This window comes from Brassica napus, chromosome A3 (genome assembly GCF_020379485.1).
Source record: "Brassica napus cultivar Da-Ae chromosome A3, Da-Ae, whole genome shotgun sequence".
Classification (NCBI taxonomy): Eukaryota; Viridiplantae; Streptophyta; class Magnoliopsida; order Brassicales; family Brassicaceae; genus Brassica; species Brassica napus.
The window spans coordinates 19,340,599-19,353,101 of record NC_063436.1 but is presented as its reverse complement, the minus strand read 5'-3'; the positions used below and the strand labels follow the sequence as shown (position 1 = coordinate 19,353,101).

At 35.4% G+C, this 12,503-nt stretch overlaps 2 protein-coding genes across 3 annotated transcripts; one reads left to right on the top strand and one right to left on the bottom strand.

Moving 5' to 3' along the window:
• Positions 1–2,140: 2,140 nt before the first annotated feature.
• LOC106439656 (protein HEADING DATE 3B) lies at positions 2,141–4,667 on the top strand. Of its 2 annotated transcripts, XM_013881149.3 has the most exons (5): positions 2,178–2,479; positions 2,573–2,787; positions 2,943–3,484; positions 3,582–3,633; positions 3,713–4,667. In XM_013881149.3, the coding sequence occupies exons 2-5, from the start codon at positions 2,587–2,589 to the stop codon at positions 4,487–4,489; spliced, it is 1,572 nt and encodes a 523-aa protein (XP_013736603.2). In that variant the 5' UTR covers positions 2,178–2,479; positions 2,573–2,586; the 3' UTR covers positions 4,490–4,667. The 2 variants fall into 2 exon arrangements, with proteins under 2 accessions (XP_022572289.2, XP_013736603.2); XM_022716568.2 differs by having other exon boundaries at positions 2,141–2,787.
• A 394-nt stretch (positions 4,668–5,061) lies between these two features.
• On the bottom strand, positions 5,062–7,332 carry LOC111214188. The gene has a single exon (XM_022716569.2). The coding sequence runs from the start codon at positions 5,533–5,535 to the stop codon at positions 5,317–5,319; it is 219 nt and encodes a 72-aa protein (XP_022572290.1). The 5' UTR covers positions 5,536–7,332; the 3' UTR covers positions 5,062–5,316.
• Positions 7,333–12,503: the final 5,171 nt, after the last annotated feature.

Below are 12,503 nucleotides of genomic sequence, written 5' to 3'. Positions count from 1 at the left end.
GAATAATTAGTATGGAACATGGAAGGTAAATGATGATCAACATCACATTCACAGTTGTTGACATCCTTAGGATCCTCGCAACGAAAGAGACCTTGCTCTGTCTATACATGTGAACACAATTTTTTTTTTATCACTAAAAAGTATTAATTGAGAGACCCATAAAAAAACAAAAATTCTCAAATCAATATTACTCTCACACCTCAAGCGGGAACCAAAAAATGTCGGTTCGATAACAACTTCTCATTTTAATTCACAAATTTGACTTCCCACGCGGTCATGCATGCATCCATTCAATGTACCAAAACTAAATTCAACCGTGTCGATTAACTAAGTCATCTGGGGTGTTCTTGTGAAACATAATATTTTTTTTTTTGAAAAAAAAAAAAATTCTTGTGAAACATAATATTGTGTGACGGACCTCCTTTACGTACAAAATCGAATGGAGATAGTAGATTTCTACAATTTTACAAAGAAGCGATAATTTGAGTTCTTTCTAGAGAACCGTAAGAGATTAGTGTAGGAACATAACTTAAGGTTATGTCTGGGCGTTGGGCGTTGGGCGTGTGTCCATGATTCTCTGCCCATGATTAAGAGATCAAAGTGGTCGGTTATGTTTATAAATGAATCATCTTCTCCGAATTAAGAGCAAAACGATTACATTCTGTCTATTTTTGCGACTTTGGCTCGGTACGACGGTTTAAATGGTCCAGACCGGAGCTGCCCAGTAAGCGAAACTAAATAAGCAGTTGAAGTTGACTCTTCACTCTTCGCTCCATTATTGCTGGTTCGCACGTGAATACAACGTTCTCCATATGCACGTGGGTCTATCTAATTGGTTATGATCCTAGAGGATAGTCATCCCACGTGGGATATCAGCATGGTGTCATATTGTAGGGACATTTTTTTTTCTTTTTCTAATACTTATTGTGTACCTCCGTCAATGAAATTGAATATTATCCTGTAGGAATAAATGAATTTTGACAAGGATATGAGTATTTGTATCCTGACAAAGATATATGTATAACCATACGTTTAATTTTCCATATATATATATATATATTTATAATCGTGGAGAACCCAAAAATTTTCTAAATCCGAAAACGAATCTTACGAGATTTATACGAGTGAACGATTAAATTCATTTAAAACGTGGCTAATCAAATCTTTAAACTACTACAAAAATTATTATTTATGAATTCTTTCAAATTCTATTAAATTCTTGGATTGAATACCACCCCTAAGTAGCCAATGTTATTTGAATGCAGGGCAAAAACTCCGGTTGGAATCTTTTACCAGTTGGCCAAAGTGACTTGATTTAATTTTTCATATATGTATTATAAAAGTTCGTTTATAGGTACATTTATTTGGAAAAAAATCAAACCATAAATTTATGTAATTGGAACTAAAACTTACAATTGCGTGTATAGTTTGTTTTCAGGTATTTAATATGATTTGATTGTGTATAATTTCTCAAAGAACACTGTCATTTACCATTATTAAGAACCCATTCAATGAAAATATCTTACTAAAGTAAAAATGTATATATATATATATATACAAATATAATTTTATAAAGGTTTCGATATAAAATCATGAAAGGAATTTTCAGTTTTCATCATTCAGTGAAATAACTAAATGCTTTTTGTCCAAACAAGGTTATTGAACACTTGTATTTTGACCCAAAAAAACACTTGTATATTACAAGGGCAGTTGCTCAAAAAAAAAAATATTACAAGGGCCTAACAAAACCTCACTCTTAGAATATTAGTGGGCTCAAGCCCACTTGACTCATGCGATCCACTTTTAACACGTTTAAATTCGAGATACCACGAGAATGTCGAGCTACACGCGTTTTGGCGCGTGGAAACGCATGGCCGTTTGGGTTTTCCGTTAAAAACTTCATCTCCGGTCCGTCTAAACCGGGAAATAGACACATTCCGACCGAACACGCTTCATCACTTCCACTTTTTGTGTCACAGGTGATTGCGATTAGAAACAGATATTTCGCTACAAAGATATTCCCAAATTAAGAAAGGTATTGGAGATGATAAGTTAGCCACGAGAGAGATAGAGAGAGAGATTGAAAACATGTGGCTTGCGTTGTGTAAAGAGACCGAGCACCCGAACATCATCTCACTCACGCCACTCTCCTACCACTCGGGCCTAACCAACTAAAACCCGCCACGTCATCGTAAACTCTTATTTCCCGTGAGTTAGGGATCTTTACTTGTAAGGAACCAGACATGACCGCAGAGTCACACACCAAACCTTTGAGAGTTTTTGTCGCCTCTGATATGGAATCCATTGTGGGGGCGACACAAACAAAATATCTTCTTTTCTTCTTGGTCTTTTATCATAAGATATTTTCTAGCTTCCCATCTATATAGAAAAAAGAAGAAGAAGAAAGTTTAGAAACTTTTAGATTTGGGTTGAGCTTGTTTGATCTTACAATTTTAAATTTAGCACTAGATTTCAGAAGGTACCAATCTGGTTTCTTCTAGAGTTTCTAAATTTCCTTGTTCTTGAGGTTACTTGTGGAAGAAGTAATTAATAGGGTTTGTTGTGAGATTAGGAAGAAGAAGAAAGATGGGAGGAATGAAAGATGAGGCGAAGAGGATAGCAATTCATCCATTGTTCCAAAGGGTTCATCTGAATGATACTGGAAGAAATGGCAAATCAATGTCTCTCCATAAACGTTCCAGTCTCCCTTCTCTGACCAACAAGATCTCTGATTCTTCTTCTACTCTCTCTCTGTCTCTTCCTCCTCCAGCCGACAATGCCTGTCTCGTGAGTTCTCTCCTCCTTAATTCACTTTAGGTTCTTGATTTTTTGTTTTCCATTACATACTCTAGGTGAGATTAAAATAGTTTGGGACAATTCAGACTTTGAATATGACTTAGTTATTAGAAGCTGTTTTTAAATACTTTTGTGTGTTTAAACAGACTACTGATCAACCTGAAAAGAATCACTTTTCACCAATCTGCAACACTTCTCCAACAACAAACCTTGAAGAGAAGCTGAATAAAACCGCCATGAATTATCCAAGTCCCAGAGAATCATCAGTTACTAATACTAAGCCAAGTTCAATAAAACAAAATGAGTACCATTTCAAGAGCCTTGCCAACTTGGATTCTCTTAAGGTTCCTGTTCTTAGACGCTCACAAACAGATCCACAAGCAGACACAGATTTGTCAGTACTCCAGTTTTGTAATAGCGGAGGAGAAGCTGATGGTTCGAAGGCTGCCCTGAACAATCTTCATATTCCAGAACTCCTTTTGCCACAATGTTTTGAAGATGAAAGCCAGAATGAGTCTCTTAATGTGATGAAAACTCAAAAGAAGCCCAAAACTGTGCCTCCGTGTGAGCAAGATGTCTCAGACTGCTCTGAGATTGACTCCTTGTCTGGTATTAGTGCATCTTCTAATGATGCTGCAAGAGTGATTGGTGATAAGAGGTTTTGGAAGATGAGAACTTACATGATCAAGTATGTATCCCCTCTCACTTACTATGTCAGTCTCTCTTCTTATGATTCTTAAATTTTGCAGTGTTTCTTACTTTTTGTTCTTGCTCATATTTTTCAGTCAGCAGAAGATCTTTGAGGCTCAAGTGTTTGAGTTGCATAGACTGATAATGGTAAGCTCCTAATAACTATATTGTTTCTATGGAACTGTAACTAGACTATGATCTAACCATGAACCTAAACAAAATGCAGGTTCAAAAGATGGTTGCAAGATCACCAAACTTGGTCCTCAAAAGTAGGTTTAATGGTGATACAATGAGGTTATCCCATTCCCATCTGCCGGAAATGGCTGCTTCAAAGGTTAAAAAAACAATCACCAAGAAGCACAAACCTGTAACTGAAGAATATCCAGATCATATGAAACCAAAGGTTCCTCTACCTTCAATAAACAAAGACCTCATGACCCCAATGTGGCCACAGCAGCTAGTTCCTCCTCCTGGAAACCAATGGTTAGTTCCTGTAATGACTCCTTCAGAAGGTTTGGTCTATAAACCATACGCAGGACCATCTCCTCCTCCTTCTTCAGCTTTCATGGTTCCATTTTATGGACAAGATTCGCTCAACCCAACACTAGGTTTCCCTGTTTCTACTCAACTTAGCCACAACTACTTCCCACAGCCCAATGCTAGGACAAGCCTTGACCAAACAAACCCATTTGGTCAGCTTCAAAGATGGTCCAACACATCAAGCCACATGACTCAAGCTGTTCCATTTTCCTTAAAGAAGTCTCAGGAGTCTAATGACAGTGATGTACATGGAAGTACAGCTTCAAGTCCACCAGAGAAGCATAAATCAGATGTGCTTCCTCTTTTCCCTACAGAGCCTACTCATCACACTGATGAGTACGAGCAGAAACAGAAACCGATGCGCCGTGCCATTAGAGCCATTCCTCATAATTCAACATCTGCCTCTGAATCTGCTGCAAGAATCTTCCGTTCCATTCAGGAAGGACTCAGATCATATGATTAGTTAGTTTTGTTTTACATTCCACATTCTTTTGCTCAATATCATCTAGTTTAGATTACTCTTCATATGAAGATGTAAATCAGTACTGTCACTATATACATAAGACATACACACACATGTTATATTGATATTGTATTTGACATACAGCAAATAAAAGATAGATTGTTTTTGTTCCGTTAAATATCATTCCAGTTTTGAAGGTTAATTTATATTTATTTCTGGTTATAATCTTCTTCACATAATTGCATTTAATCGTGCTTATATTATTTTACAGTCTACAAGATTATTCCTTACTGATTAGAGGGTTGCTACAAAGGGATGAGTGTTCAGCCTGTGGATATGTCCCTCACACTCTTCACATGGAATGTGTCTGCTTGCTTGAGCTTTATTGAGCTCTCTTGTGACCATGAGTGCTTCATTTGGTCTTTAATCAGATGAGAAACAAATGAGAAACATAGATGTTTTAGAGTTAAGTCTCTATCTAAGCCTTTTTGGGTCAACAAGTCTCTAATTGCTTGCGCAGACAATAACATTCAGGCCATTCACAGACAAGCATGTAAGAAAACAAAACAAAAAAAATCAAATGTGGTCTTAAGAACCTGAAAGAGAATATACATATACACTTCTTAATAGATAAGATCATCTCACTAGATTACAAGCTGGAATAATAAATACAAAACCACTATTTTGTTGCATTGAGAAATACAAAAATGAAATATTATCCTATATATTTTGTGAAATAATACTTCTCAAAAATCTTTTAGAATGATAGAAGAAGAAGGAAGGATCATCAATTCATCATCACACCAACCTTTCTCCTTTCATGTTTCTTAATCTCGTTTTCTGGAGCTAAGTTGACGAGCGTAGGCTGCTACACGCTTTACCCACTTCACAATATCTGCCTTGAGCATCTTTGAATCCATACGATTCAACGACAATGGTTTGTTCTTCTTCCCATCCGTTGATGATGACTCCACGAACGAGAATGACAAGCATCTATAATAACTTCCATTGTTCTTGCTCTCCGAAGCCTGTTTCTCTACAGACATGTCAGAGATCTCCAAATGAAAAAACTATGAATTTAGTAATTGTTGAGATGTGACGAGACTTATATAATAGAGAGAGAGAGAAGCAGTCACGCAGACAAAAGAAAGAAAGATAGTCTTACAAGTAATCAGACATGTGATGGGTTCAGGTAAAAGACGTGTAAGCCAAGTCAGTAACATGCTGGTTTCGTTGACGTTTGACTTTGTCAACGCATATTCTTCTCTTCTCGTTACTTTGGCATATGGAATCTATATGTTCCGGTTAAAACTTGTACTATGACTTACCTTTTGATCAGTTATTTTTTGCAAAACCGTTGACCAAAACACAAGTAAATATAGAGTTTGGTGTGTCTTTATAGAGTCCAGTCATAAGAAACTTAATTTGCATTATAAACTACAAGTTAGTCTATCAAATAGGGATGCTGTGTATGTGAACATAAAGCAGAAAGAAAAAGAAAAGAACAAAAGATCTATAAAGAGTTACTTCTCCATCTCAGGTTGGCAAGAACTTTTCAAGAGTCACAACATACAATTTGTAGCAAATGTCTTCTATTGCTGTTGCTATTGCTAATATTTACATATACAACTTTACTTCCATATTCTTTGCTCTAATTCTGTCTCATAAAGCTAAGATATCTCTGTACTGTACACTAAACCATCCATCACCTGCTAAACTGGACTATTCACCTTTGAACCGAGGTGAGAAAGGAGAAAACAAACCAGAGACCAAACTCATCTCATCATGTAGATAGGTAATGTTCTGTGCACTTGTCTTGCTGACCCCTTCACTGCTTCGTTTATCCTACTGAAGACAACTTTCAGAGGGATGCAACACAACCTTCTCTTTCGTCTTCTCTATCATCACTTTCTTCTGGCCACTTAGAGCAGAGAAGCACCTTGTCTTTACGGAAGAGGCGAAACTTTCTTTGATTTTGATGATTTATGTAAAGGCATGTGTGGTTTCTTGTTCTTGGATTTAGATGGTTTTGGCTTCACATCACAATCAAACATTGGAACAACAAGTGACTTGATATGACTACACAAAACACGGTCACACGATCCATCTTCAAGCATTTCAACCGTTGAAGGATGACCAACAACAGCTTCATCATTCAGCTTACTCTCAAGGGAAATCAGCGGGACATTCCAGGGTTCATAGTTGGCCTTTTCCTCAATCTCCACGTCATACAGTTGAAAATCTCTTCCCATAGCTGAAATGACCAAAGAGAGAACAATGAGGCAGAGAGTTGTTGCTGGCTTCTTCAGCGTAAGCAATTCTTCCAAAGCAAGTAGTAAACTACGTGATCATATCTGCTTACTTTATCTTGACCTTTGCCTATGTAGGTATTTCGTCTCACATGAACGGAGTTTATAATCTGGTGTTGATCCACAAAGGCAGGAGCGCATACTCTGGGCATTATATGGGTCGAGCAAGAGAGTAGTCAGCTCCATTATAACACATACACAACAAAGACTTAATTACAACTCTAAAGCTCACATATTTGTGTATTAAAAAAAACTCGAGAATACCATTATTAACACATATTTAATTGGCAAGGGGTTCAAAACAATGATGAGAACACGAGCCTTCAACGGTAAGAGGATATATATCACTAAACTCTCAGGAGGAGGTGGCATACATCATAATGTACAAGGCTCATCATTTCTCCATGTAATCTCTTTTCTTGATCTAACTTCTTCAAACATATATTGTTTGAATTATCTTTACGTTACAGAAAAACATATATATCGTTTTAATTTTTTTCTATAGACCACCTTCATGATGTCTTTATCTGCATTCTCATTCCTGAAATTTTCATATTATTGTTTTATATCATTTACAATATGTTAGAAAGACCAGTCAACTATAAAACGTATGCTGCACCCAAAAAAAAAACTCTAAAACGTATGTGTTTTACAAGGTTTTTTCAGAGGTCCCAAATCTGGATATTGTGAATAAAAAAAAAAGGATATTGTGAATCCACCAACAAATATCTTATAAGTTTGTTTTAAAGAGATAACAAATAATAACAAGAATAAATTGGATTGATAGGGATGTCACATGTATAACAGTAAGATGAATAGCAGTCGTTGCACTTGTACTGATAAACTTATCAGTACAATAAATATTCAAATTGATATATTGTTGTACAATAAGCACAACATGAATTGAGCAAGGCAGCCCCCACAAGACATGTGAATTTGGTTATGTAATACGACTAATAAGTAATAAGAGTGGACCATTACCAAAACAGTCAACAGTGAGCCCATCACAAGAGGAAATTCAGAAATGATAGCTTAACACATTTAGTTAAACACTGTCAATTCAACTTAAACCAGTATTTATTCTTTATTCAAATATTTTGCCCTAATTCGTTCCTAAGAAGTGGACCATTATATTAATTTGGTATCTTAGCGCTATCTAGTATCTACGGCCACATGGACCACCATTTAATTTGCCAGCCCTTTTCATTTTGACATTTTTGTATCATTTGTTTCCATTGAAACAATCTCTATTCAAAACTTGTTGCATGGTATGGGTAGAGCCATCTACATCTTTAATTACATGTGAGTAGATTGTTATTTGGTCCTTTTCTATCCAAATACATTAACTGAATATATATGTTTGAATATATAAAACTTGACTTTTAACAAATAATATTATATCACTACAAATTTTTGTATTTAAAAGTAAGTACTTATAATCTTATGAGTTTGATTGGACGTCTAGACCTAATTAATCAGCGCCTAATTTTAATATTAGAGATTGAATGTTTGATTTGACATGGTTTGCAAAGTATGCCTTAGTGCATTTGATCATAGAGTCTGATTGGACATTGCATGCAATCACGCCTGCGATGCATTCCATTCACAAATTTTTAATAAAAAATTGTAAACTCAAATTTATCAGTGAAAAAAAGTAAAAGAAAAACCATAAATAATTAACATAAAATGCAACTTGTTGTTCTTTGTCTCCCCCGTCAAAAACAAAATATCTCTCAAATCGGAAGAGCAAATTTTTGTAACCACGTTGGATCTCTCGTATCTATCTTTTTACCATTTCCAAAACAATTGTCGAACCACTCAAATCCAAAAGATTGATGTATGTTGAGGTGAAATAGTACATTTCTATAGGTATATAGGGATGGACGTTCGGATATCCATTTAGTTTCGGATTGGATATTTAGAATTTTTGGATATTTGGTATAGAGATATATAACCTGTTCGGATATTTTTTCATTGTGAATTTGGTTCGGATAATTAATTCAGATATATCTGAAATTCAAATTAAAAAAAAAAATTGAAATGCATTTTTTGTTTTGTCTTCAAATCATTCTTTTTAATGTTATTAGTCCAAAAACAACATGAAATGTGAACAACAACAATAATACGTCCAAAAACAAAGTGAAACTATCAGCAAAGTTTATAGAATAAGAAAAAAAAACCTAAAACAAACGGCATATGTATTATGACAACAAGATAAGTCGTTCAGTAATATAATTCATATTCTATCTCTATTTTTATTTTGTAAAGCTAAACAAGTTGTGCAATAACATTCAAACACAAGCAATTATTCAGTTATGTTATGTTATCACTTCTTCGATCAACAAAAACAATCTCTTTAAAATTTAAATCTGTGGACAAACCAAACAAATCGACTAACTTTTGTAGGTTGCAAACAAAATTGACTAACTTCTGAGCATCATACAATCTGAATCAAATTTATAATCATCACACAAACAAAATCAAAATGGAGAATGAGAAATAAATGGAGATTGCACAGTCGACTAAACTAAATGGAGGATAAAAAATATAGATTTAGGGTTAATTATATGTATGTTCGGATATTTCGGATAACTTTTCGGGTATCAGATATAACTGATCGGGTTCGGTTATCCGAACATGCTCATATCAAAGACCCATTCGGGTATTTTGCTATTTTGGTTTGGGTATTAATTCGGATCGTGTTCGGATAACGGAATCGGGTATAGTGCACATCCCTATATGTATGAATAAGAGAATGAGGTGTGCATGGCGTGAATATCACCATCTTTTTGAGAAATTAGATGCATTAATATTGGCAAAAAAATAAATAGGCGTATTAATAACAAGATATTGCATGTACTCAACCAATATGGTGAGAAAACGTAGTTAGTATACAATCTACGATGTTGGCATTACATCTAAGAACAATAGTCGTGCGTGCAGTTTCAACCATAGCTCATGGCTTTGCTCAAAACAACAACGCACTGATAAGATGCAAATGACTCACTACAAGAAAACATCGGGATACTGAGGGAAAAAATCGTCGGTATGTCGTCGGAATAACGCTATTCCGAGGACATACCGACGAAAAAAGTCCTCGGAAATAACTCCTCGGAAATTCATAATTCCTCGGAATTTTCCGACGGAATTCCGAGGAAACAAAATTCCGAGGATACTCCGAGGACACGAAGTTCGTCGGAAGATTCCTCGGAAAATACCGAGGGAATTCCGATGGTCCAATCCTCGGAAGTTTCGACGAAATATTCCTCGGAATGTTTATCGGAAAATACCGAGGAACAAATGTTCCTCGGACTTTTCCGAGGAACTTTCTTCCCTCGGAATTTTCCGAGGGAGTGGAGTTTCTCGGAAAATTCCGAGGAACTTTTTCCCTCAGAAAATTCCGAGGAACTTAAAGTTCGTCGGAATTTGCCGAGGGGAGAAAGTTCCTCGGAATTTTCCGAGGAACTCCATTCCCTCGGAATTTTGAAAAAATTTATTTTTTAAAAATTTATTTTTTTTTAAAATTAATTTTATTTTTAAAAATTAAAATTTTTAAAATTTAAAATTAAAATTGAATAAAACATAAAATAAAACATAGTAGATAATATTCAAATTTAAATAAAACATTCAGAGTTTTTGGAAAAAAAAAAAAACTACGGGTCTTGAATGTTCGGGAACGTCTCGTTCGGGTACATCCTCTTCATCATCTCCATCATCTGCTCGTTCAGCCTCTTCTGGGTCTCATAGCCCGCCTGTTGAGCTGCCATCTGAGTCTCCAACGCAGATATCCGATCATCCTTGTCCTTCAGCTGAGCCGTAAGAACTTCTGGATCAACATACGCATGTGGTGCAGAAGAAGGAGCAGCCGACCGGGAGCGACGACCCAAACCGACCAAACGTCCCTTTTTCTTTGGAACCGACTGAAATATAAATAACCAAGTTTAGATAATTTAAATTGATGATAAAATAAAAATCAAGAAATAATTAAATTGAACTTTAAAAAAAAAAAACTTACCGATTCAACGATTTCGTTGATTCGAACCCGAGACAAGTTGGTCGAGGCCGTCGAATCGTCATCATCGGTTTGAAGCTGAGACACTTCGTCATACACCTGAGTTTGGACCAGGTCGACCACGTCCCTCACAAGACCATCATCAATCTGGCCGGTCTTCTTGTTGGTATACGCCCTTTTCATAAGGGCGAGATCATCAACTGGGTGGCCTTCATTTTCTTCCGCCTTGAAAAAAAATAAATTAGACAAACATTAGAAATTTGAAAATGCAAAAAAATAAAATTCTGAAACTTAAATAATTGAAGAAAAAGCGGTTGAGCTTACCATGCGATCCGCCAGAGTGGCAATAGATTGAGCACCCAAGTTATGCTTGTAGATGCCCTTTCCTTTACGGTCGCTCCTGCGGTTGTTGGAGTTGGTGGAAGAAGTTTCTTTCGTCTCTTCTTTATCCCAATGCGCACACAACTCCTTCCAGACCGTGTCGTTCATCGACTTTGGGACCTTTTAATTTAAAAAAAAAAGTTTAATAATTTTAAAAATAGTTTAATAAATTAAAAATTGTTAATAAATTAAAAACTACCTTGTTTACTTCCCACTTCTTCTTCCACTCGTACATCTGCTTCCCATAGTTGTCCATAACTTTATGGACAAAATGGTGATAGATAGAGAGCGTATCATCGGCATTCCAGTTGAATTCTTGCTGAAATAGTTTAAAAATAGTTTTTAAGCACAAAAATATAATAGTTTAATAATTACAAAAATCGTCGTTTTAATAAATAAAAAATAGTTTAATAATTAAAAAAATAATTTAATAATTACAAAAATAAGTTTTAATAATATTTAAAATGTCTAATAAATATAGAAATTAGTTTAATAATTACAAAAATAAGTTTTAATAATATTTAAAATGTCTAATAAATATAGAAAATAGTTTAATAATTACAAAAAATAGTTTTAATAATATAAAAAATATAATTTAAAAATTAGAATACTTACCGCAAACTGCTGAAACCACAGATGCTGCTTCTCGACAGGGAAGTGAGTGAAAGTCGGATGTCCGCTGTCGAGGGCCGAGTACATCATACGGTTGATCCATGCGCTGATCCCATTCCCGGATCGGTTGAACCTAATAAAAAAAATAAATTATTAATAAAAAAATAGTTTAAATAAAAAATAGTTTAAAAAATAAAAGTTTAAATTACCATGTTTGACCATGTCCATGTGGATACTCAGTGAGATAGGGAAGATGGTCACGACCGGGCTGTCGAACCAACTCCGCAACCCTCATCACTCCCAGAGGACCGGGTGCAGCAGCGGGACCAGGAGCGGGTGCAGCAGCGGGAGCGGGAGCAGCAGGAGCGAGTAATGGAGAGGGAGATGTATGGTATGAGCTGTGGGGCGAAACGGAATCCTGAACATGGCTGGAAGAACCCCGAGACTGGCTCCCCATACCACCCCGGCTACGACGCTGGCGAGGCCGGATCTGATCATCATTAGACCTGTAAATTAAAAAAAAACATATTTAAAAATTAGTTCTAATAATTTTAATTAAAAAAAACAGTTTAAATAAAAAAAGTTTTAATAGATTTTAAAAATGTTTAAAATGTTAAATCCCAAAAACATAATAATTACGAAAAATAGTTTTAAAAATGTTTAAAATGTTAAATAATTACAAAAATAGTTTTCATAATAT

Bases quoted from the DNA above. Each gene is read 5' to 3' on its own strand.
- LOC111214188 (XM_022716569.2), bottom strand. From the start codon at position 5,535: ATGTCTGTAGAGAAACAGGCTTCGGAGAGCAAGAACAATGGAAGTTAT.
- LOC106439656 (XM_022716568.2), top strand. From the start codon at position 2,587: ATGGGAGGAATGAAAGATGAGGCGAAGAGGATAGCAATTCATCCATTG. The intron at 2,788-2,942 runs GTGAGTTCTCTC...GTGTTTAAACAG, and splicing joins CAGCCGACAATGCCTGTCTC to ACTACTGATCAACCTGAAAA. The intron at 3,485-3,581 runs GTATGTATCCCC...CATATTTTTCAG, and splicing joins ATGAGAACTTACATGATCAA to TCAGCAGAAGATCTTTGAGG.